The sequence below is a fragment of the Bombyx mandarina genome, chromosome 07, assembly GCF_030267445.1.
Source record: "Bombyx mandarina strain Sakado chromosome 07, ASM3026744v2".
NCBI classification, from domain to species: domain Eukaryota; kingdom Metazoa; phylum Arthropoda; class Insecta; order Lepidoptera; family Bombycidae; genus Bombyx; species Bombyx mandarina.
Window position 1 is genome coordinate 376,455 of NC_143214.1, and position 27,524 is coordinate 403,978.

The 27,524-nt window shown below is 38.7% G+C and overlaps 1 protein-coding gene and 1 long non-coding RNA gene across 2 annotated transcripts; one reads left to right on the forward strand and one right to left on the reverse strand.

Annotated features, from left to right (window-relative positions):
- Positions 1-249: 249 nt before the first annotated feature.
- On the forward strand, positions 250-1,716 carry LOC114250302 (uncharacterized). Its single transcript, XM_028184121.2, has 2 exons — positions 250-385; positions 685-1,716. The coding sequence occupies exon 2, from the start codon at positions 693-695 to the stop codon at positions 1,497-1,499; it is 807 nt and encodes a 268-aa protein (XP_028039922.2). The 5' UTR covers positions 250-385; positions 685-692; the 3' UTR covers positions 1,500-1,716.
- Positions 1,717-22,951: 21,235 nt separating this feature from the next.
- On the reverse strand, positions 22,952-27,348 carry LOC149502595 (uncharacterized). The gene is made up of 3 exons (XR_016323298.1): positions 27,178-27,348; positions 23,889-23,997; positions 22,952-23,315 (listed from the first exon to the last, which is right to left on the reverse strand). It is a non-coding gene; the product is annotated as an uncharacterized LOC149502595 (long non-coding RNA).
- Between the last annotated feature and the right edge of the window lie 176 nt (positions 27,349-27,524).

Sequence of the window (27,524 nt, forward strand, 5' to 3'; positions counted from 1 at the left end):
TGGGATAGTTTTTTGTTGTTGTTGTTGTGTTCATACAGTATAGTGTTGGCTTGAACTGTAAGAGTAGTGGACACCATAATACGCAAATAGCAATCAAGTAAAAACGTCTGAGCCGATTTAAAGAACGGGTAAATTTAACACAAATATTCTTAATGTCTTGGGTTAACACATACAATATTAACACCTACTGTACCTGTCATATAGGTACTTTATTAAAGTGAACGCGGGCGAAGTCGCGGCGCACCTCTCGTGAACGATATAGTATGTACTTCAAATACGATTTGACCTCAAGGGTATCTGCTGTTTTTTCTAAACATCTTTTATGTTTCATAAATACAGATCGGACAAATACAGAAGTGTCAGTCGTGCTCTGTTGCTCGAAACGGTAAGTCACTGTTCTTATTCTTACTGTATTTAGATGTTCTTCAATGCTTGAGATGGATGCAAATAATACGCTAAAACTGAGTCCATCTATATCGTCTCAAGTTCAGAGATTCAGTCAAACAACATTGTTGATTAGTTGACACTGAGTGGCGCACACTCGAGATCTTCTCCAAAGTGTCACCCGGGTAACGAGCGCACGCGGGGGCCGGGGGGACGCTCCGGTCCCCGCGTGATGTCTGACTGACGTGACGCTCACCTTCCCCTCTATAGTACTATAGACTCTTTTTATTGACATTGCAGATTCAAAGATGAGGGTGCTGTTAATTTGCCTGGCGGGCTTACTGGTTTGCCTGAAGACGGCTGATTCTCACTCATTGCCGCAAAAGGACCACGACACCAGCGGAAATAATAGCAGCTCGGATCCCGACAACTCCAGCGGATTGTTCGATTTTGGCCCCACAACGTTCTTCGTGCGCCATGTATTTAGGGATGACAATAAAGTGGACAAAAGTATATACGCCCACAAGAACGGCAAAGTGAAGAAAATTTTAGAAGACGGCATGGCCATCTTTGTTGAGTTTCCGAAGCCGCGCGCCTATTTGGGCAATAAGGACGGTATCTACGTTTACGACACAGAAACAGAGAAGCTTGAGAAGTACGGCAATCTGAGTGACAACGTCATCGGGATCGCAAAAGAGAACCGCAGTGACGACCTGTACATTCTGACGGAAGACCACGTCGTCTACAAGGTCACGGAGGAAGGCACCAAGAAAGTCAAAATCAACGAAGCTGAGCACGTTGAAAAAATAGCGCTGGACTGGGATGACAACTTGTACTACATCGGAGCGAACAATCAACCGTACGTTGTCGCTTCGGACGGTGCGAAGAAGATCGAAGGTCTTCCAGCTAACCCAACCCTAACGTTAATCTCTAGGCCTCCGATCAAGATAAAACACGGAGCGTGGTTTATGTCCGATAAACAGCCCTACATTATTTATCCCAACGCGAGCAGCGAACCATACGTATTCAACGACCAAGAGAAGTTGGAATATGAGAAAAGAATTCGTGATCTCGAAGTTATTTTCTTACAGTTCAGGAACCAAACAGAGAAATAACGTATTATCTTCGGATTTCACATGTTCTAGAGATAATTAAAATTACTTTTACAGACTGACCGTGTCGGACGCAGTTGACAATGACCACGAAAACTGTAAAGAATTCGAAAAATTGGAAATTTAATAGTGACAATAACAAACCCGAGGTTAAACCGTAAAAGTAACTTTAATTATAGTAATAACGTGTTTTTGTATGAAATTAATGAATCTTGTCGAATGTTGTTGTTTTATTTCTTGTTGTTTACGCATCAACTCCTCTTTCGTGAAGTCGGTAAAGAAGGAGGCAGCGCGGCGAGGGAGGGGACGGCGAACCAGCGGAACGGTGTTAGCTCGGTCGCGTAAAATACACAACTACCCTTCTCAACGGGACTCAACAACTACAAGACGCGGAATATGTACAATATTGCTTTTTTTTTACTGCTTAGATGGTTGGACGAGCTCAGCGCCCACCTGGTGTTAAGTGGTTACTGGAGCCCATATACATTTCCAACGTAAATGCGCCACCCACCTTGAGATATAAATTCTAAGGTCTCAGTATAGTTACCATGGCTGCCCCACACTTCAAACCGAAACGCATTACTGCTTTACGACAGAAATAGGCGGGGTGATGGTACCTACCCGTGCGGACTCACAAGAGGCTACGGGTTTATTCTTACTACACGATGTTATTCCTTCGCCGTGGAAGTCAATCGTGAACGTTTGTTGAGTACGTGTTTCATTAGAAAAATTGATTTTGAGTACCGGCACAGTCGCACTGGTCGATATCAATACAGCGAATCGACTCGACGATTTCAGAGATTCTCCGGTTGACGGAAGTACTCACTATACCTGATTGCTAGTTATTTACTTGTTTATAGTCGCCCGAAGGAAGCTGCTGCTCTTACTGCAGTCCATGGACAGTGGCGTGTTAATGTCGCCGCTAACCTTGACAAATCAAACTGAAGTTATTATGTACATGTCTTCAATTTAGTTTCTACACTCCTGTTTGCTTTGTTCAGATGATCAGTTTATCAAGTGAACTTTGACCCGGGCTTTACATTTCGTACTATCAACAATAATTCTCGATACGGAGCCGGAGCTGCGGCTAATGTTTACCTAATTATGTTTTAGTAGTATCCAGATCGGTAAATTATATTTTTTTTTATTTTAGTGATGTAGTGTGCACCTAACACATGGGTTTGTTTATCGGATTTTGTTTCAAATACAATTCTGCCAATAATCATTCCTGTCTAACGCAGGCGAACTGGCAGCCGATCTCGAGGTAGTATCCGCTGTGGCCCACGGACACAGTAAAGGTTGCCAACTGTAGACATACTTACCTGTACCTGCTTATCCTGCGATTAAGCTCATCATTTTTACGAGCACAAATAAACAGACAAACTTACGGCCCCCCGGCGCACAGCGCTAGCGTGAGCCCATCAAATTACAACGTGAATGTCGCCCCCTGCTTCGAGACATGAGATTACTCGTCGAACTCGCCGAAGAATTCCCACAGCTCAGCAGTACACGATGTAATTGTACCTAGTCAGGTCATAAATTCTGTCACATGTTTAATTTAAAATAATTGAAACAAGTTTATTCATTATGTAACCATTCATATACCAAAATGAACTTAACGAAACATAGATTCTTATGACACTAAAGTTTATTCAAAATGACCTCCGTGATTTTGAATACAGGCCTTCAATCTGCGCGGCCAGTCGTCTATCGCAGCACGAACGAGGTCCATGTCAATATCGGCGGCTGCCTTAATCAAGGATGTCTTGAGTGACTCCAAATTGGGATGAGGCTTTGAGCACGCCTTTTCCTCCAAGTGTTGCCATATCTTGTAATCTAACGGATTCAAATCTGGACTGGAGGAGGGCCAGTCTTCGTGCTGGATGAAGTCGATTTCACGCGCCGCCAGCCAGTCTTGTGTGCTCTTCGCTCTATGAGCTGGCGCCGAATCTTGTTGGAATACCCAGTGCCTGTTATTGAACATGGTATGAGAAACAGGTTCCACAAGGTTCGTCAGGACTGTATTTTGATACACAACTGCATTCGTTTTTACACCTTTCTCACAAAAATGTACCTCTGTTAAGCCCCAATAAGAAACTCCCAACCATACCATGAGCGAGGATGGAAAATGACCTCGTTGGACAGGCGGAATACGGTTGCTCGCTTCTTCACTACTGTGTACGTACACCTTATCATTTTGTTTGTTGTAGCTCTCTTCTACGGTAAACTTTTTTTCATCCGAAAAAAGAATTTCCCGATATTTTTTTCCCGCGTCAACAAAGCGCGGCATCTCTTCAGTCTCAGGTCCATTAGACGAGCATTCAAACGATGTCCTGTTTTTCTTCGATATACCCGAAGCCCTAAGTCTTCATTTAACACCCTTTTCACCGTGGTTCTGCTTAACCCCATCTGAAGGGCCAACAGTTTCTGCTTACGTTTGGGATTTCTTTGAATTCGCGCCTTCACAGCTTTTATCACTGCTGGAGTCCTAACAGACCGAGGGCGGCCACTTCTTGACCTGTCATCTACACTAGTCTTCATTGTATCGTTTGATGGTACGTTAAACGATTCTTTTGGTTATATTCAAATTTTTCAGTACGTTAAAAATTTGAATTGGCGCGTAACCGCAACGATGCAACGCAATAACTGCAACACGGTCTTCTTTAATCGTCCACTCCATATTTAAAAATGAGTAAAATACTAAAAGTATACATTTTTATTTTCATGAACAATTCGAAATTCGAATTCAATAAACTTTTTTGTGGCCAGCATTCTAAAAGAAAAGTTTTTACTGTGTGACAATACTTATGATCTGACTAGTTATTGTCTATCAGAGTCGGTCACATCGCTCGTAGCGGCCCCGATAACTTAGTGAAGCTGATGGTAGATGGTCAGGTTGAGGATGACAAAGGTAAAAAAGATTACAAGGGTCCGTATGTCCTCGAGGATGATGAAGCGAGAAAACTCCTAGAATCTGGTACTGATATCGCCGTCTCTCAGCAAGCGATCTCGCTCGCCTACCTCGCTGCTGAAGACGGTATCTACATTTACAACGACAAGACCGGGAAGAACATGGACACCTAGACGACAGCATCGTCGGCATCGCTAAAGAGAGCTGCACCGACGACCTGTATATCCTGACGGAAGACCACGTCGTCTACAAGGTTATCGAGGAAGGCACCAAGAAGGTGAAAGTGGATGGTCAGTAAATTCCGTTGGACTGGGACGATAATCTAATCTTCTACGGAGCGGATAAGCAACTGCAAGTGATCAGGTTTGACGGTACAAAGAAGAAAAAAGGTCTACCTGCCACTCCGAGCATTGTTAAGCTCATCAAGCCGCCGCCCACGATAGTGCAAGGAGCCGTATTCCTGTGTGACGATCGCGTCTACGTTATATACCCCAACGGCATCAGTGAAGTCACAGAGTTCATGGTGGAGTTGAAGCCGACGGCTGCGTCTCTGGAGGCCACTTTGGTCCACTGCTATGGACACGCTAAACATATTTACAAGTTCAACGTCTTTACGGCATTTCACACTCTCCTCTCCGATGACGTGAAAGAGTACATCCAGACGAGTAAGGGCGAGCTCGTTTTGATCAAGGCGCACAAGAATAAAAACTAGTGACTGCATTCTTTTGATACGATTCGATCGATTTTTTTCTTGGCATACCTATTCTTTTTTTTATTGCCTAGGTGTGTGGAAGAGCTCACAGCCCACCTGGTGTTAAGCGGTTACTGGAGCCCACGTAAATGCGTCACCCACCTTGAGATATAAGTTCTAAAGTCTCAGTATAGCTACAACGGCTGCCCCACCCTTCAAACCGAAACGCATTACTGCTTCACGGCAGAAATAGGCAGGGTGGTGGTACCTACCCGTGCAGATTCACAAGAGGTCCTACCATCGGTATTCACGTTTGCTATTAACCGTATTTTTTACATTGTGAGCCCGCACGGATAAGTACCACTGTCCTATGTATTTCTGCCGCCAACCAGTCACGTGTTCCAGTATGAAGGGTCTCATATCTCGACACAATATTACTTACACAGCTTTCGTTGTATGTATGTATTTATTAAATACAATTTACTAATTAGCCTTCTTCTCAACACTCAGGCTGTGATCTTTCATTTAAATCCTAATTCACTACCTTTTACGAATTGATGTCTGATATCATTGTTCAAGAGTAGAAAAACAGTACTTAATTATCAATTTGCATTTGAAGTGTAAACTGGTATTTGCTAATAATAGGTATTAATTATATTTTTAATTTCATTTTCCATTCTAGAAAACTTTGTCGAGTTTGGCGCACCGGAGGCGCTCACAAGGACTCGATTATGTGTCCTTCTGAGAGGTACGCACCCGTAAAAACACGTAAAACTAAACCTGGAAAGTACATACAAAACATTTAGATTATTATTTCATTGGATTCGAGTTATTCGAATCATACCTGCATTCCGAAACCAATAAAACGCATAGTTGTAACTTATGAATAATTATGAATATAAGTTTTCTAATTTACATATCGATAGGCGTACGAAAGAGGCTGTACTCGATCGTTGTAAGTGTAAATGATATACGAAACAGCTTTATGATCTCACTGCAGGCCGTGGGCGGTGACCCACAAGCGTGCGTACAGCCTCATGTTAGCAGTATGGGTGCAAACCTTTGCATGAACTGTGGTCGCACGCAAAAAAAAAAAAACATCACTATTTTTTACGCGCGAAATTACTGTAGATTTTTTCAAACATAACTACAGACTATGCAATATTGTGGACAAAGTAATTATAATAAATAATATTAATTTCAGTTTGTATGTAGTGCAGTGCTGTGATGAGTAATTAACTTTTTATGTATTTTAATACTTTTTTAATATTTTTTGATAACTAAAAGAAATGAGTGTTACAAAATACATGTACTAATTTTGTTACAAGTGATATATTTTTTAAGCAATGAAGTTTCTGTATGGATCTACGAAAAATCCTGACCAGGTATTGTTGAGTTTCATTACATTGTAATATACTGTACAAACAATGTACAACATTTTACGTACAGACATGTTAAGCCACTGTCAGAGTTTCCTTTACAACATGAGTTGCAATGCAATAAGTACCGGTAAAATGGGGCGATTAGGGATTGACAGGCGAATCGGGAAAAAACCGGGAAAATCTTTCGACGCCCAATTTAAGTTATAAATTCGTTGCAAAATCTTCCATTTTTTGTAGTTTAATAGTAGAATGTTGAAAGTTCACAAAACAACTCTGAATATGCATGATAATAGCTGCAAACTTATAAAAAATCGCGTTTCAAATTAACTTCCTGTGGTGGTAATTATTTTAGTGCTAGAAACTTTGCTCTCTTTTATTTATTTGATAATAATAGAAGACGACTATGATTTATAAACGTTATTTAGTGTTTGAACCAGCATCTATATTAAAGGTAAGTCTCAGTTGTTTTTGGTTTTAATGTATTTGATTAAATAAAAATGCAAGTAAAAATCTGTTGTTTTTGGGGATATTGGGGACGTCTTAGGTACAAATAACAACGAAAAAGGGGTCAATTGGGATGAGAATACGTGAAATGGAAACGACCTAAGTATAAATAGGTACAGGTTTGTAGGGTTGTCTATGTAGTTATAACAATATTTTTTAAATTTGTTGGTAAAAATCTGGTTTATTCGAAGCGAAATTGGGAATAAGTCTTTATTTGAAATAGATAAGCAATTTAATATAAGTAAGTCGATTTTGCAGAGACATGTAACAAGATCAATGAAATCTCAAGGTGGACAAAAATGTCTAAGTAATACATAATAAAATATTTAATATTTGTTCAGAGTGGGGGTATTCATCTGATTAATCCATGGAATAACCGACACACCTAATCTCTTAACCCAGATAGAAATATCAGCACTGTCGATTGCACCTATAATAGAGGTGATGTCTGCCATGTACTTTTGTCAGTTTTTCAATTTTTTTTATTGATGATCACTTTGTTGGTGCAACTAAATAAATTAATTAATTAAAACTATATATAAAAATAAAAGTAGTGCCAGCCCTAGCAAATTTCTCATTTCGTCCCAATTAACCGCAATTTTCGGATAAATAGGGATTACACCTATTTTTGCATTTTTTGCTTAAACTGGAATGCTAGTTGCATAATTTTAAATTAGACAACAAAGATGCCCCCAAGACTCAATCATTTTGATCCTGATATAGCATTATATACATCAACAACTACCTTAAAATTGCTCATAAAGTTGGAATTTGTCCCTAATCGCCCCATTTTACGGTACTAGCTATCCCACATACTTTAGGCGGGAACACATTGCTTTCTGACAGAAATAAGCAAAACTATATTATATTTGGTTATTGTGCTTATATACTAATTTAAATATATACTTGGAAGATAATATCAGTAAATTTTATTATATATTTAAGTACTAACGTAGTTAGTTTAGGAAAGAAATAAATTTTCTCGACCACCCTTGGAATCTATCGGCAGTTCGTACGCAGCCCCGTCGTCTACTTTCCGTTAAAACTCTTTAAAAAAATTAACTGTCAAAAAATACCTGAAAAATACTGTAGAAGGAGCACTGAAGTATGAAACATGAGAAGGAGTCATCGCCATTTTATCAATAACTAGCGGTCCGCCCCGGCTTCGCTCGGGTCTTTAACAAAAATTTCAATATAAAAAATTATAATACATACACATCAACCCTTCTATTTGCGTCAGGTTACTAAAAAAAAGAAAATTAAAAAAACAGTTTGAATATTATTATTTTATTGAACTTTTATTTTCGTTTAAATTATATGTTTTATTATTATTTTTATATTATTATTTTTCTAATTTTCGTAAAAAGATCATACAAACAAAACAAAAGCCATTGAGTTTATTGGGTCGGAGCTTCCCTTGTAAACGATATTCGACGTGGTTTTACTTTTTTTAAATAAAACACATATTGTGGCATAACTATAATAGTTAGACATATTATTATGCTGTCGCGACACTTTTTGGAAATAATAATGTTTTCTACAAAGTCATAGTAAAGTTTTATTCTATCATTAATAGTTTTCGCAGGGCACGCGATGTAAAGAATATTTTAGGTAATTTTTTTACACTTTGGGTTACATTATTGGAGCTTTAGTAAGGATCCCTAATTATTGTTAAAAAATAACACAACTCTACAAAAAAAAATTCGTTCCTTGTCCTAACGTTTATACTAGGTTTTTCCGGTTAATTATTCACAAAAACGAAAATAAAATACCTTTTTTTTTGTATAAAGTTTGCTTTTGTGATAGTTATAGTAATAATACTGATTTTTCATTTTTTTTATAAATTTTAATTAATTTTAATACTTTCAAAAAAACCGCGTTATGAGAGTGGGGTGTTTACGTTTACACAGTGCCGCTAGATGGCACTCGAGTCATAAACAATGATCAGGTGTTTTGTACAAGCCCAGAAAAACTTAAAATATCACGAAAGTGTAAATACGATGCTGATGCATTTTGTTTCATATTTATGGTCAATTTATTAAAGTTCAAAAGCAAACTGTTTCATGCCATGTATTTTTTTTTCGTCTAATTACGATCTAAAATATCGAAACTTTATGCTTTGTAATAAAGTCAAATTTGGTGTTGACCCGTGTAATTTAGCTTATGTCACTCGGGGATAGTGTAGCCTTCTCAACAGTGAAAGAAATTTTCAAATCGATTCAGTAGTGTCGAAGCCTACTCAATACAAACAAATCTTTCCTCTTTATAATATTAGTATAGACAAGAACAGATCAAAAGCTTCTCAGAAGGTGGTGGCATCTACCACCAGTAATTATGTCAACTATTGCGTTATTGATTTTTATCAAACAATATTTCGTTCATTGTAAGTTATTCACGATTACGTAATAAGTACTTCCAAGTGCCATTTTTTTGTAATAAAATCATTACAAAATTGAATGAAATCATTTAATTAAATTATATTAAATTATTTTATGAGATAATTTTAAAAATAGGCACTTGGCCGCGGGAAATGAGCGGCGGCATATAAGTTACATAAATACAAAATTATAATTTGCGTTATTACTGGTGGTAGAAACTTTTGTGAGTCCATGCGGGTAAGTACCACCACCGCCCTGCCTATTTCTGCCGTGAAGCAGTAATGCGTTTCGGTTTGAAGGGTGGGGTGGGGCAGCCGTTGTAACTATACTGAGAACTTAGAACTTATATCTCCACGTGGATTTACGTTGTAGATAATTAATTAATAATAATAATAATTAATAATTAATCACTTAACACCAGGCGGACTGTGAGCTCGTCCACTCATCTAAGCACTAAAAAAAAACATATCTCTCGATCCGAGTACGAGTACTCTGGGAATATTATCCTTTACGGCACGACGACTAGCCGACTACAAGTCACTTCGCATCCTATCACCAGTTATTACGCAAAATTCTTTCGTCCTATAATTTGTATATGAACACTAGTTATACTCAAAACCGTTAAAACAGCCTTCAATGAAAGCTTGCTCGTAAAATTCCCTGATATAGTAGTTGTTTAGATATTTAAAGATATGACGTCGAGCCATCGATAATGCATCGATATGCAGATCACAAGGTAAGGGCACTTGGTGATCCAGCGTTATTAATTAACGTAATTTATTTTGTTTTACTCTCTTTAGAACACTTACTTATTAATAAAGTGTTTTTCTCGAAGATTCTACCTTAATTTAAACGAGGGTAACGTTTCGAATATATTTCCAGAATGTTCATTTAAACCTTTAAGAGAACACTGGTGTCGCAGTGTCATTGCAGTACTAGTGCAATGACACACAGCCCACTGAGTGTCTCGCCGGATCTTCTCAGTGGGTCGCGTTTCTGATCCGGCGGTTCTGCGAAGGTTCAGGTCGATTCAGGTTAGAGCCCCGAGAGCTCACCTACTCGTTAGGTTACGCTGACATAGCCTCTCAAGGCTACCAGCTTAGGCAGGAAAAAAAGGCATACTACCACACCGCGATATATACAAATTCAAAATCGATGCTTAAAAGTTGTATCAGACTGTTGTTTTGCTGCAACAGCAATTAAGTATAAACGATGACGACATGAGTTGTCGACAAGCAGGATTTAACGTTTTTCTATTAGCTACATTCTACTTAATCTTTTGAAGAGAAAGAAAGATTAGAATTTTTTTGACCACAGAGCGAATTTTAGATGAAATTTTCCACGTCGGGAGCGTGCAAACCAATAATGACTTGTGCGTTTATTTGTAGTGTTCACTCCGTACACGTCATTAATGTTGTGAGCGGTTTGTATTCCGAGCCATACATCAACTATGTTCCAAATAGCCAGTATTATAAAAGAGTAACTTCATAGGGACGGCTTACTGTAATTCTACATTATGTTCTGATATATGATCATTCAGACCTTAACGTTTCAATCCGAAGGCCAACATTGACAATCGTTATTCGAGATGCTAAAGTGAGCATTCAGTATCAATACTAAAGATTCAGTATGATATTCTCAAGGAAATGTAGCGAGAAATTCTTTAGGCTGATCTAGTATTGGCTAATGGTATTGAGATTAATATCAAACTGTGTGGAAGAAATTATTATAATGAACTAGCTGACCCCGGCACACTTCGTAGTGCCTCAATCGATAAATAAAAGTCCTAAACTTTTGTATAAAATAAACTTAAAACAAACAAAAGAAATCCGTCCGACGGGGGACACATCAAAGGAATAACAAAATAGTTATTTTTATTTAATTCCGAGCATTTTCATATTTATCTACTTTTTAAACTTTCTCTGGACTTCCACAAATAATTTAAGACCAAAATTAGCCAAATCGGTCCTGCCATTCTCGAGCTTTAGCGAGACTAAAGAGCAGCAATTCATTTTTATATATATAGATGATTATGTTTTCGTATTTTTCTTACAAATACTTTATTTCTGAGGTGAGGGCCGACAATGCCTACAATTAAAAGTTTTACGTCGATGATACTATGTAGGATTATAAACAGCTTGGGTCTAATAAAAACCGTATCCGTGTCATGTACGATCGACCCGTGAGCGGCTATGCAGACTGTGGCGAGAATACTATTATATTTCCCACAAATATCACATCCCCTACAAGTACCTAGAAGTTTTAGTTACAATGCAAGAACTAAACAGCAGCTCGCCGCTCCCGCCTGGTTCTATGCTAAGCTCAGCTGCCTACTTACGGTATTACAAAACTACAAGAATGACTTTAAAGTTCCATATTCAATTGCCCCGAGGCAGGAATGTCTCCAGTCTGGGGAATATAATACCGGAAACACTTTCTTTTAACTACTTAAGAGACCACAGTAAAATAGTTTTATTCATTATCAAATGCTTGTGCATACCGATATTTCTTCAAGCTTCATCTCTGCACTCCCCTAAGGTAGACTGTTAGAGAATGCCTATGGCATTAAGTCCGCCTTTATACTTTCTAGTATAAGAAGTTATAAATAAATAAATATTTAAACAGAGCCACAATATGAAAACAAAGCTGAGATATGATTACGCACAGATACGCCGCATTGAAAATCAAGCATTCGGCACAAAGTGTTACATAGTTTCTCTTCTACAAAATCAATGTAATTTTAATGTCGCCTAATATTTAATAATAAATATCGACTCTTTGTTTGTTTGTCGCGTATTCAACACATTCGTGTATATCGCCTTGAAGTAGGTACCTCATTGTTACCCAGTTGTATCATCCTTGATGTGTGTAAATAAAAGGACACTTTTCTATATTTTACAGATTGTATAATGCCTTGCATTCTGTCGAGGAGAAATGAGAGCCCTATCTTCATTTTTAACAACAATCGGTTCATCAAACACGAAGAATTCGCAAAAGATTCAACACGATTTTCTTTAGAGGTTAGTTTCCTATGCATGCGCTCACGAGCAAGCAACTTAAATTCTAGACCATTCTATGCTGTCGACACTGTTAATGCAGTACTGCCGCAGTACCGATCTAGTACCAAATAATAACGTGATCACAAACTTTACAGTTTTGCGGACATCAAATTTGTATCACAATTTTGAATAGAAAATTAATTGCGAACAGTTTAATATTTTTTTTTTTATTGCTTAGATGGATGGACGAGCTCACAGCCCACCTGGTGTTAAGTGGTTACTGGAGCCCATAGACATCCACAAAGTAAATGCGCCACCCACCTTGCGATACAAGTTCTAAGGTCTCAAGTATAGTTACAACGGCTGCCCCACCCTTCAAACCGAAACGCATTACTGCTTCACGGCAGAAATAGGCAGGGTGGTGGTACCTACCCGCGCGGACTCACAAGAGGTCCTACCTAATTTGTGTTAAGCTTTACAATACATCATTTGAGTCGCCCACACTCGAGAGTTTTATTCAATTTGTCGAACAACCTGTGATTATTATAAGTAACAGATATTTGAATCACAACATAACACGTTGTAGTATAACTATCACAAGAAAGTAATTTAAATGTATTACTAATTTGACGGCCGTCTGGTGTAGTGGTAAGTGACATGGTCACTACATAAGAGGGGCGCGGTTTCGAATCCCGTCAAGGGAAGATATTTGTATGAAAAACTATAAAATGTATTTTCCAGGGTTATGGATGTATGAAAAACTTCAGATCTCTCCTCAAGCCTCTTTTGAATATGGACAGGCCATACCGCTGAATCCATCCACACTGTTCCACGATCGATATGACATTAGAAGTCGTCGTGGCCTAAAGGATAAGGCGTCTGGTGCATTCGTACCTTGCGTTGCACCGGTGTTCGAATCCCGCTGGCAAATACCAAATTTTCTAATGAAATACATACTTACTTAACAAATATTCACGATTGACTTCCACGGTGAAGGAATAACATCGTGTAATAAAAATCAAACCCGCAAAATTATAATTTGCGTAGTTACTGGTGGTAGGACCTCTTGTGAGTCCGTACGGGTAGGCAGCCCTGCCTATTTCTGCCGTGAAGCAGTAATGCGTTTCGGTTTGAAGGGTGGGGTAGCCGTTGTAACTATACTTGAGACCTTAGAACTTACATCTCAAGGTGGGTGGCGCATTTAGGTTGTAGATTAGACACCTTAGCAATAAAAAAAAACGATTTTAAAATGACAGTGTCCTGCCTCTCGCGTCATAGATCGGGCGATCCTGGTCGCACTACTTAATCATTAAAATAAACAAATGAAGATGTTAAGTGACAAACTCGATAAAGAACGCGTATATACACGACGTAGTGTTTTATTTAAAGCAATATTATTACGTTAGCGCGCGGGCGACCGCCCACGATGATTCACAGTATGGTTCGTTCCTTCGCGGAAAATTCAATAAGCCAAATACTGCACGGCGGCGGATTGATCGACAACCGATACATTAATACACTGTAATAACAACTTACAAGTCTGTTTGTTATAATTATTCGAACGTGCGACGTCATTTATTTAATTTTTTAATCAAAGAACGACGCTTCTAATTTGGGAGTACTCTGAAATAAACGACAGTTCTTATAATAAATTTGCCTGTATTCAATTTGATTTGTAATATTGATTAGGGCACGTTTTTTTGTTACTGTACACGAGTGGGATGAGATGAGCTCACATTCCAGGTAGTGTTAAGTTGTTAGCGGATCCCACAGAGGTCACGACATAAATGCCGCCGACATTCTTAGGAGCCGAGGTGTAAGTCTCCAACTAATGCTTCGTGGCAGAAATGGCTATGATGCTGACCCAGCAGTCGCGTGGCCTTTCAATTTACTCTGCCCCTGTTAATTATCCAAATTTTATTATATCTGTGTCTTTATTTATTTATGTTGGGTCATGGAATTCTTTAATTAAACCGTTACATCAATCACGCTTTGAGCTAAAAGCTTAAGTTTTTTTTAATTGTAGAGCATTAATTAATTGCCTGTTACTAATAGGTATTAACATTAGTGGCGTGTACGAAGTGAGCACTATGAACGAATGCACGACTTCGTATTGGTTAGAACAGTTCAGACATGAAAATTTTCATCTAAAAAATGAATACCGTGGTCGCCTGAAAAATAAAGTCAACAATGACACGGCGATAGTGGAAGCTGACGATACTCAATCTACCGCTGAGCTAACAGCAGATGTCAGCATTATCGTTAAAACAATCTTGGTTAATTTGCGACAAATTTGCAAGGTACAGAAATTTAATCATTGGGTGCCCTACGAACTGAACGATGGCGAAATGGCAAATTCATAGGCACACGCAATATAGAAAATGTTGTCAGGTTACTGAATATTTATCAATAAGATAAAGTCGACGATGTCTCCTTAAAGTGATCACGGGGTTCACGAAGGCTCGTCTGCGATGTAGTGACTAGCGCTGGTTCCGTAGCGTTTGGCTACTTCTTACTAGATATAGGCGATGTGGTAGCATTACCTACACGCTTACATATGCGGCTCATTTATTGTAACCTAGTCTAATACTACAACTAAAGTACTGGGATTAAGATACGCGATAACATATTAAGACATAAGATACGGATTCAGATAAGGATTTTTACTGGTGGTAGGACGTCTTGTGAGTCCGCATGGGTAGGTACCACCACCCTGCCTATTTCTGCCGTGAAGCAGTAATGCGTTTCGGTTTGAAGGGTGGGGCAGCCGTTGTAACTATACTGTATACTTGTATGTCTCGTGTCGCATTTACACGTTGTAGATGTCTATGGGCTCCAGTAACCACTTAACACCAGTTGGACTGTGAGCTCGTCCACCCATCTAAGAAAAAAAAAACGCGAATGATAATTATTGTACGGTATCAGTAAGCGCATAGTACCGCAGTGTCCTCGGTACCGTAAAAATCCCATAGAAGATGAATACTATTATTAATTATTACATTGAAGCACGCTGCGTGTATAAAATTAAAAAGCCCTCAAAAAACCATAAGTCGACTCAAACACACTGTTTTATGAGCAAGCCATAATCGTTATCCTTCATTTTCGATTTTTATTACGGCAGGTCACAACGAAAATGTATAAATACAAATAATTTCGCGCCAAATTTCAATAATGAGTAACCGCCGTCCAAAGATGGCGCGATCCGAACAGTCAACATTATGGACGGGCATAAACCATAATCGGTGAGACAATGCAGTATACGGACGATAACTATACGCTTATTGGGATTATAAGGAAATAACAAGAAGGTTACTGAGTTTTCGGATCAACCAAATTGTTTATAGGGCTACCGAGTTATAATTTTAAATTGTATTCGCTTCTTCAATTTCTGATCTGAAAACTGAAAACTACATATATGCCAATGAATTTAAGAATTTAATGAATAATAGTAAAATATAAGCACTGATGTTTTAGAAATAAAATATATAGGAACTTCGAGACTTATTCTAAAGTTGTATGAGATTGTTCGACACGCATATATTAATGGCTTTCGCCAACGGTCACCGTCCACGTCGAACCCGTCGCTTGCGACGAAGGGCTCGACGAGCGAATTAACCCACAGTTAACAAAATTACGTACTAACCTATTAATTTAATTAAAGTATCGTATACACCTCCTAAGCTGTGTATGGTTATTGGGTTACGCATTATTGATTGTATAATTATAGCTTCAAATAAATAAATATTGAGAATGTAATGCGATCATTGTGAACTAAAATTTTGCTCAGTAATAAAGTAATTATGTTTTACACTTTATACACAACACAGCGCCCTTATTGCGACCACCTCTAACCACCTATCCAGCCAGGCGACGGTATAGTGCAAAGCCGCCGTCGCCATAAGCATGTTCTATCGGATCCTGGCGATCCTTTCTCGGTGCTTTTAGGTACTCCAAGCACCAATCACCATTCTCTTCGAACTCGTTCTCCCACTGAGTTTCTCGCCGGGTTTCTCAGCGGGTCGCGTTTCCGATCCGGTGGTAGATTCTGCGAAGCACTGTTCTTGCTAGGGACAGTGTTAGCAACACTCCGGTTTGAGCTCCGTAAGCTCACCTACACGTTAGGATGAAGCTGAAATAGCCTCCCAAGCCTATCAGCATAGGTAGGGAAAAAAAACCTTTCGAGGTCGAGAAATAAATAATAAGCCGTCGTAAAGATCGTCGGTTACGTTAGCATCGTAAATGTAAATTTGACATTACACCATGACCCACGTAATCAATAATAAAAAAAAAAAAAAGACATGTCCTTCTTCAAACGAGGCTTCCGGAGTGTATTTAATGCTAGGCAGCAACATGGCTGTGCCTCTGACCTTGCTAACGTCCTTGGGCAACGGTAACCACTTATCATCAGGTGGGCCGTAGGCTCGTCAGACTACAAAGGCAATAAAAATATTTGGAAAATACAACACTTTAAAAAACACCGTTCAATCTCACGTGGCAGCCCTATCAAAAAATTATATTTATTGGGCTCCGATTTCGGCCATATCGCTGTGCGAAGCCTACCATATACTACCTATATGGCATTTGTCATCTGTACTTATACTCGATATGATTACACGTATATGTCCCGAACAAAAACAATATGTTTCGAACGATGTTTGCAGGCGTGGGCGCTCAGGGCAATATAATTTGATCACAATTAGCCACAAATTATTATTGATGATTAAACTTCTATACGGCAGAATTAAAATATACTGCGGACGGTTACAACTGACAGAAATATAATCAAATAAATAAACCTGAGCTTTACGCAGATTACACTGTTCCTTAAGTTATAATTATCCGTGAGAAAGTTCTTTGAATTCGTTATTTTTGACAGAATATAGAATCACAATTGAGTTCCGGTGTTTAATATCAAACAAACGCTGCGTTTATACACCCCTGAACATGAATGCGGTTGCCCAACTTGAGACATGAAAGCTGAAGTCATGAGGTATAAATTGCATTGCCGCTTGTGGATATCAGAAATACGATGGCGTATTTTTCAAACAAGAAGGCATACTGGTGGTAGGACCTCTTGTGAGTCCGCGTGGGTATGTACCACCACCCTGCCGTGAAGCAGTAATGCGTTTCGGTTTGAAGGGTAGGGCAGCCGTTGTAACTATACTGAGATCTTAGAACTTATATCTCAAGGTGGGTGGCGCATGTACGTTGTAGATGTCTATGGGCTCCAGTAACCACTTAACATCAGGTGGGCTGTGAGCTCGTCCAACCATCTAAGCAATAAAAAGAAATATTAATTTGCGACAGAAAGATACAGGATTTTGATTAACTTTGGCAAACGCCTTTCAACTTTAGATAGGAAGTGGAAGGTTAAGAAATAAGAAGCTAGGCAGGAATATCCACAAAGAGTTTGCTACTCGCGTTATACTCAGATGCAATAAAGGCGTCGTAAGTAGGACACGGCACTATACGCGTCCGCCAATACCAAAATATCAGCATAGTTAAGACTTATAATCTCGCGGTCACGTTACGTTAATAATAAGGCACATATATGGTGTGGTGTTGGTAGTACCGCGTGGGACAGCTTTAAGGTATTAAGTGCCATCTTGAGTAATGACAGACGTGGGCTCTTTATTTTATATTTGAGCAGACAAAAGATCGTGTTACTTGTTAGGAATATCCAGAAGACGGATAGTGGTTCTGAGACCATTGTCAATATTACGTTACTCAAGACAAGAATTTTGCTAACACGCCCTGGCGGGAAACTAGGCCTTGGGTCGTAACAGCTGTTTTTTGCCGCAATGATTGAGGTCCTCGTGAACATAACTCACATTCATCTTTTTATGTAGTGCCCCTTCGTTACCACAAGTTAGATGAGCGAACTAACCCATAGACACAGCCCTCTGAGTTTCTTGCCGGATCTTCTCAGTGGATCGCGATTCCGATCCGGTGGTAGACTCTTCGAAGCACTGGTCTTACTAGGGCTAGTGTAAGAAAATTCTCTGAAGTTGTGCCAGTGAGCTCACCCACACGTCCGGGCGTGTGGCTTGAATAGCCCCATAGGCTACCAGTGAATAGGTATGAAAAAAAAACAGAATTCGACCGTTAGGATACTTTGTTCTTTACGGTGCTTCGATGACAAATCCAGTTCAGCTTATAAAAGGTGAAGACTTAGTTTAGTTAGACTTAGGTTAGTAAAGACTATTCAACACTGCACTTATATTATTATGGTATTGCTATGTACAGTCCTTGCATTAGCTAATCTTCGGTTTTACCGGTAAATTAAAGCACTACAATTACAAGTCGTCGTGGCCTAAAAGCAAGACGTGTCCGGTGCATTCGTGTTGAGCGATGCACCGGTGTTCGAATCCCGCAGGCGGGCACCAAATTTTCTAATGAAATACGTACTTAACAAATGTTCACGATTGACTTCCACGGTGAAGGAATAACATCGTGTAATAAAAATCAAACCCGCAAAATTATAATTTGCGTAATTACTGGTGGTAGGACATCTTGAGTCCGCGCGGGTAGGTACCACCACCTTGCCTATTTCTGCCGTGAAGCAGTAATGCGTTTCGGTTTGAAGGGTGGGCCAGCCGTTGTAACTATACTAAGACCTTAGAATTTATCTCAAGGTGGGTGGCGCATTTACGTTGTAGATGTCTATGGGCTCCAGTAACCACTTAACACCAGGTGGGCTGTGAGCTCGTCCACCCATCTAAGCAATAAATAAATAAATAAAAAAGCTAAAAAGATGGTATCAAATCATACAGCACCAGATTACATTAGAATTATAACGGAATGCTCCATTTGCAATCATGATACAGTAAATAACAAGGATATTAGAATTTTTTAAAAGCAAAAAACTGTTTCATACCTCTTCATTAACCAAATGCAATTACCCGCACTGATCCAATGAACAATTGAATTGAATTACGATACACAGACAACTATAAATAGCTCCGAGTTATTGATGTATCACTTCACGCCCACACGGTTTCATCGGTTCTCGAACCCACACCCCCGCGACGATAGCGCGACAACCACTAATCTCTTAGCTGTTGGCGTTGATTGATATGACACCTCTATCGCATACAAGTGATACCTATAAGATACAAAGTAATTTGTGACCATCAAAAGAGTTGCTTTTTTTAATATCGAAAACTATTGCCATTTCCTTTAAGGTATTTCTAGTTAAAAATGTACCTCCGTGACCTTGTACTCTGTGACTTGTAAATGCGTAGTGTCATGCATCCAAGCTATAAGTTATTTGTTTTTACGTGATTCCAATATAGAGATACGTATTTTATGAAAAAATATATTTACCAATATACCTATATATCGAACTGTTACTATTTTAATTAATATCTAATAATAAATTTCGTACTGTAAATATCTATATATTAAATACGTGAAGTAAAAACTTTATATCCCTTTTTATGAAAATTACGCGGACGGAGGAGTATGAAATTTTCCACACTTATAGAGAATATAGAGAAGAAGTGCACAATGCTAATATTTTTTTTAAATAACGCATAAAATATACATTAAATCAATAAAGAAAACATAGCACACATTACATACCATGTATTTGACGCACACACGCATGATTACTATTTATTGTCAAACTTTTGTTCTTGACGTTTGTGGTCAAATTGAGAATAGATTAAATATTTGTTTGTCTTTATTAATATTTTTTATAGAGTAGCCTTGGCGAAATTTGTGATTATAGAAGTATAAAATACAATCATAATAGTGTACAAACTTACAATTCCAATTAATTATAGTCGAATTTCGACTACTGCGGGACCTCTAGTATATATTATTATATATTCTATATTCAAAGAAAGAAAATTCCTTTCACAATGGAAATAGTAATTAATAAAACAATACACATCAACACCTCGCAACATATTTAGGTTAATTAAATTAATAAAAACGCATTAAATTATAGCGTTTCAAAATAAATTAGCGTATACAAATCAAATAAATCATAGTAATATTGAGTACATTATAATTATAGTGCATTGAGGTGTAGGCGCGGGTCGCGTGGGCGCGGATAGAAACGACGCGGCGACGTGCCGTAGAGGCTAGCACACACTGCAAAAAAGAGCGATATTGAGAAATCGCTGTTTGTATTTCTATGTATGTACATATTTCTTATATAAAACTACACTCTTTTTTTTTATTGCTTAGACGGGTGGACTAGCCCACAGCCCACCTGGTGTTAAGTAGTTACTGGAGCCCATGGACATCTACAAGGTAAATGCGCCACCCACCTTGAGATATAAGTTCTAAGATCTCAGTGTAGTTACAACGGCTGCCCTACCCTTCAAACCGTAACGCTTTAGTGCTTCACGGCAGAAATAGGCTAGGTGGTGGTACCTACCCGCGCGGACTCACAAGAGGTCCTACCACCAGTAGCACTCAATCCGATCTGAGCATAAAATTCATTATCAACTTTATTAGTTTAGTGTTTTTTTTTGTATTGTTGGATTTTTCATTATTCTGTAGGCTGACGAGTATACGGTCCACCTGATGGTGAGTGGTTACCGTCGCCCATGGACTTCAGCAACGCCAGAGGCAGAGCCAAGCCGCTGCCTACCGTTTAATACTATGCACAAGCCTCGTTTGAAGAAGGACATGTCATAGCACTCGGGGAACACCGTGGAGGGGAAGCTCATTCCAAAGCTGGACGGTACGTGGCAGAAAAGATCTCTGGAAACGCACTGTCAATGAACGCAGCGGTTCGAGATAATATGGGTGAACTCTGCTCCGGTGGCGAGAGGTGTGATGGAAGAAAGAGATGGGGGGGATCATCTCAAGGAAAACAAAGAAATGGAAAACTAATTTTGGTTTGAAATATTCCACAAGATAAATTTCATTAATTATGTACCGGTGTTATGAATTTAGGTTACGCTCCCTTTTTTTTATACACATTGTGTTGCAATATTGCTTTCGCGCTATATTCGATCTCAATTTTACGGTAGGCAGTGGCTTAACTTTGCAACGGTAACCACTCACCATCAGGTGGGTCGTACGCTTGGCTGTGTATAAACGCAAGAAAAAAAATAAAGCTGCGTATATTGCACTGCTTTATACTTAACCTTGAAGTGTATCAGAGTTATAACGGAAAAACCGCTCGGCTTTTTTCATAGTGGAGGCTAAGCCTAACGCCAATCGCTCTTGTCTAACGTTTTCTCAAATTCGATTTGATGGTGAAGGTTAAAATTATTTAAGAAAAATTGAAGCTGAAAATGTATTTTACGTATTTCCTGATGGTAAGATGTCATTAACACCGATCGCGTTACACTATAAGATTACTCTCTAAATTTATCTTTAGTTATCTATATTATGGCTTCGTAAAATGCGAATGGCTCTATTTCTGCAAAAAACAGATAGAAATAAATAAAAATGTTTACTAGACCTTTGACAGAGAGACTTTTTAGCTACGCTTTAGAAGTCGTCGTGGCCTAAAGGTTAAGACGTCCGGTGCATTCGTATCTAGCGATGCAAGGATGTTCAAATCCAATACCAATTTTTCTAATGAAATACGTACTTAACAAATGTTTACGATTGATTTCCACGGTGAAGGAAAGAACATCGTGTAATAAAAATCAAACCCGCAAAATTATAAATTGCGTAATTATTGGTGGTAGGACCTCTTGTGAGTCTGCACGAGCGGGTACCACCACCCCGCCTATTTCTGCTGTGAAGCAGTAATACGTTTCGGTTTGAAGGGCGGGGCAGCCGCTGTAACTATACTGCAAACTTAGAACTTATATCTCAAGGTGGGTGGCGCATGTACGTTGTAGATGTCTATGGGCTCCAGTAACCACTTAATACCAGGTGAGCTGTGAGCTCGTTCAGCTCTCAAAGCAGTAAAAAAAAGTCAGAACGTGTACCAAGGTTGATGTAGTTACCCTAGCGCAGCTCTGATCTTCTCCCACCAAATCTCATGTACGTATTTTTATGCATCTTCGTATGTCTCTATGTACACACGAATATAATGGAATCTCTCATATAAAAAAAAGTTCACGCGACTCCAATCGCTATATAATAATTTTCATTTTCGGATCGGAGAATATAAATAACATATGCCTACACGCATTGCATTCGGGATCTCTAGTACCTACAAAACTAGTCTACCGAAGTATGAGCCCCCTGTTACTAGAGACAGAGGAAGGTGCTGGGATATGACAATGTAAGAAAATACGTAATGACTTCTTCAGAAAAACGAGCCACAGAAAAGCATGTATACTATTGTAGGAGGTTTATACCTAAACCGGGATATTAAAAGAATATATGATTTAGAATAAATATTGTATACTTTATGACTTTCTCTTCATTTTATTTGTCTCATTGTAATTTGATATTTTTTGTAAATTGTGTAAATAGAATAAGGAGCTATTATTTTTGGATGTAGGTGTTCATAATTGTATTCGTATGAGCGTCACCGATACTCATAGATAGATGGATATCGAATATCATAGGTAGAAAATCTTAGCTTAGAGACAGGTGTCTCTAGAATGATTTACGGCTTTCTAAATTTTTTTAATTTTTTTCTTAGATGAGTGGACGAGCTCACAGCCCACCTGGTGTTAAGTAGTTACTGGAGCCCATAGACATCTACAACGTAAATGCACCACCCACCTTGACATATAAGTTCTAAGGTCTCAAGTATAGTTATAACGGCTGCCCCACCCTTCAAACCGAAACGCATTACTGCTTCACGGCATAAATAAGCAGGGCGGTGGTACCTACCCGCGCGGACTCACAAGAGGTCCTACCACCAGTAAAAATAATTGTTGATACCTTAAACGCATGATCAGTTTGTAAATGGAGAATTGTTGTTGAAAATCTATTTTTGGTTATTAACATAGGAGTTGTCCGCTCTCCAACTGGTTCGTATTTGGGTCAACTCCAAACTCGTGGGCGTCTCAGCCGATCGTAACTGGAATGTAACACAATATAATGTAACGAGCCTTCGTAATTCAATTATTGTGTAATTAACGAATACAACGGTTATAATGAAGGTTAATGACAGATGTTTCTATTTAAACGGTATTAAGCTAGAATAGGCTTGTGGAGAGTATTAAGCGGTAGGCAGCGGCTTGGCTCTGTCCCTGGCATTGCTGAAGTCCATGGGCGACGGTAACCACTCACCATCAGGTGGGCCGTATGCTCGTCTGCCTACAAGGGCAATAAAAAAAAAAAAAAATCTTCTGTGCTATCGACTGTTTTAACCAGGTCTTGAATACAGAATTGGGTACAACAAATTAAGATCACATAGTAGTGTTGTACTAGACGTGAATAATAGAAGATTTTTTGATACGTGTTTTGTTTAAGCACTTTTCTTACTAAGAAAAAAGAAAATAGTAACAAGTTCAAAAGATTAATTTATAAACAAAAAACAAATCAATATTCCCAAAGCTTTAATCGTCATTGTTCATACTAGAAATAGCACAAATCGGTAGCTAGAATCTTAAAATAATGACCACTCATAGACCCAATAAATATTACGTACTGTCTGTTATTGCCATGAAGCTATCTTGAGCGCCATTGGCTATGAGCACCTAAAGGCTACCATCAAATGCGCTGTTATTGCTTTGAGCCTAACCATCTGTAGCGGTAACCTATAAACATAAATTTAAAATAAATATAATCTAGTAAATTCACAGTTATGTTTTTTTGTTGCTTAGATGAGTCGACGGGCTCACAGCCCACCTGGTGTTAGGTGGTTACTGGAGCCCATAGACATCTACAACGTAAATGCGCCACCCGGCTTGAGGTACAAGTTCTAAGGTCTCAGTATAGTTACAACGGCTGCCTTCAAACCGAAACGCATTATTGCTGCACGGTAAAAATAGGCTGGTGGTACCTACCCGTGCGGACTCACAAGAGGTCCTAATATGTCCTTGCGCTAGGTCTCTTCGTGAACTCGATTGAGTGCTTATTGAACTGCATGTTTCTGCAGCAAATCAATAATTTCTTCCGGTTTAGAGGGTAACACAATTCTTACACAACACCATCGCGACTTCGCCCACACGATATTGCGTTGTAATATCCATGTTTGAAATTGTGCTCCGTGTGGAATGAGTGCAGCACTGAATGGATCTTCGGTTAGTATTCAGTAAGGCAGACCTGTTCTAGTTCTAATCGTGCTTATCACATGAACCGATTTAAAAATTGTGTACGATGCTATTGTCGGATGCTGTTACGTATATTGGAAAAGTGTTAGGGCGATACGACAGAGGGAGGATCTTTTACCGATCAGGTGTAGTTGCTCGGTAGACGACCTAAATACTGTTGTTTGAATTTTTTAAATACGCGAGCTGATCCCGGAAATGTCGTTACCGAGATTCAGGCATCTATCAAATATCTTGTATTCTATGACAGCTGCCCGTTACAAGTGCAAGCCCTTGTGGCATCTTCTTAATGCTGAAACTGCGTTCCAGGTCGGTGGTACTGACACGATGATTCCAAAACGTCTGTGAAGAATATTTGAATACATAAAGTAATTGTTACGACTAGTGGTCGCCCGGTAGTCGAAATTCGACTATAATTATTAATTTAAATTATAAGTTTGAACATTATTATGGTTCTATTGTCAAAGACTATATTATACATCTAAAATATAATCACCGATTTCGCTAAGGCTACACTATAGACAAATAATATTAAAGAAATCAATATTAATCTGGTTTCAACTTGACCACAGACTTTAACAATAAATAAAATAGTATAAATGCGTGTGTGTGTCAAATACATGTTTTCTTAATTGGCTTAATGTATATTTTATGCATTATTTAAAAAAATATTAGCACTGTGCACTCCTTCTCTATATTCTCTATAAGTGTGGGAAATTTCGTACTCCTCCGTCCACGCGATTTTCGTAAAAACGGATACAAAGTTTTTGCTTCTCGTATTCATAATATTATATAGATAATAATTGTAATAATTCATATTATGTTTGATACCGACTCCGGTGAACACTTGGACAATGAGATAAACTTCTTAATAAAATTCGCTTGGTGACGCAACGTCTGCAAGTCTGTACCACCAACTCATCAGTTTATACTTCAACACAAAATCGAACCTACCTCAATACTTTTCTAATCGAATGAGAATTAAATTTAAAGGAATCTGCTTAATTTTTTGCTGTAATTAAAAAATAAACAAGAGCACAAAAAAAAACATAATATTTCATATTTCATATTAGCGTCTTTGATCAATATCTTTGAATTGGTTAACAAATTTAAGGCAGTCATGACAAGTGAATGATGTTCTATATAAGGACAAACTCGTGTTAACGATAATTGGATACGTATAAAATTAAACATCGACGCTGCGACGTAAGAGAACAAAAGCGGATCTAAAATTGATCTATTCAGAGGCTCTCAAACTTTATATAAATTTCTATAATTTTATTTTTATTTATAAAAAATTTTTTTTAGAAATTTTTGTTTATTGCTTAGGTGGGTGGACGAGCTCACAGCCCACCTGGAGTTAAGTGGTTACTGGAGCCCATAGACATCTACAACGTAAATGCGCCACCCACCTTGAGATATAAGATTTAAAGTCTCAAGTATAGTTACAGCTTACTGAGATTAGTTATAATTACGAATTAAAACAACTACATATTAAATTTTTTTAAATTAAATAATGACCGAGGACGGACATCCTCAAGATCCTTTGCGCAAGGTCATCAGAACACAAACATCGCCGCGATATTGAGACATAATAAACGGACTCATAATAGTAATGTATAACTGCAGCCAATACCGTCTTTACCATAAGGGCACACGGGGCCCGTGCCCATGGCCCCCATTCTCAGGGGGCCCCGAAAGACCGACAATTTCTCTCACACGTTTACTCTCAAAACATTTTTGTCGGGCACATTACACTTTTTTCACAAATCAGTAATCAGAAGGTATTTACAAGGCATATACTATGACTATAATAGAAGATTTTGCTCAACAGAAATCCCGAAAGAAACCTTTATCGAAATCGTAACCAAAAAACCAGCAGCATTCTAATATCATTAATGACATATTATATCATACTGTATTTGATGATAAATGGTCATATTCAGTAAAAAAATGTTATTATAATTCGCTTTTTTTACTTTCCAAAAGGGCCTCAAATTCTTGTGTGCCCAAGGGCTCCATCCTAGTTTAAGACGTCTCTGACTGCAGACCAACGTTTAAATACAAACGCACGATTGGTTCGCGGCAGAAAAAGGCAGAATCGTATTACGTAATACTCGCCAAATAAATAGTTAAAGTTTCAGAAACCGCGCCCGAGATTCGCGAATACACGTCTACTGACTAATCAAAATATGGGTTTATAGCTTTATTTACAGCTGTGAGTAATCGTAAACTAAGAACAGTAACGTGATGCTTAACACATCATAATATCATTTATCGGTAGACCTACTGGAACTGCACTACCCACCCCATAGACACAGCCCACTGAGTTTCTTCCTCTTTCTGCGAAGCACTGCTCTTGCTAGGGTCAGTATTAGCAACACTTCGGTTTAAGCCCCGTGAGCTCACCTACATGCTAGGGCGAAGCTGAAATAGCCTCTCAAGGCATAGGTAGGGAAAAGAAAAAAAAACTACCCAAATCAGTGTAAACATTTACCATAAGCGGAATCCAAATTAAATACCCTATATCGATACAATACATCCCTAGTTCGGTAATCAAGTGTATGGGCTGAACGAGTTCCACTTTTGTTTGATGTAGGTCAGTAAGATTGAGTTAGATTGAAGATTTATATATTTATTAGGAAAATCGATCCTAAACGATCGTACCATAAATGGCAGTGTTTAGCTGAGGCAGGTAACGGAGACTCGTGTCGTGTAGCGAGAAGGAAGGGGCTGAAATTAGCGCACGGGCGGAGCGACCCGCGCGCGCCCGACCCGTCGAAACTAAATATCCAAAACCGTTTGTGATCGCGCGCCAACGTTTGCCAAATATGGCACGTATCTCGGGTTTCGCGAGCGCTCGCCGCTGGCACACCACCAGACGGTGCGAAACGTTCACTGTTCCCGACTAAAAAAACACGTAAAAAAACCGTTTTTATTTCTGTAGCGAGCGCCCTCTAAATTTAGGCCGTATGGAAACCGAAAGTAATACGAGCGATTTTGGTCGGGGCCGC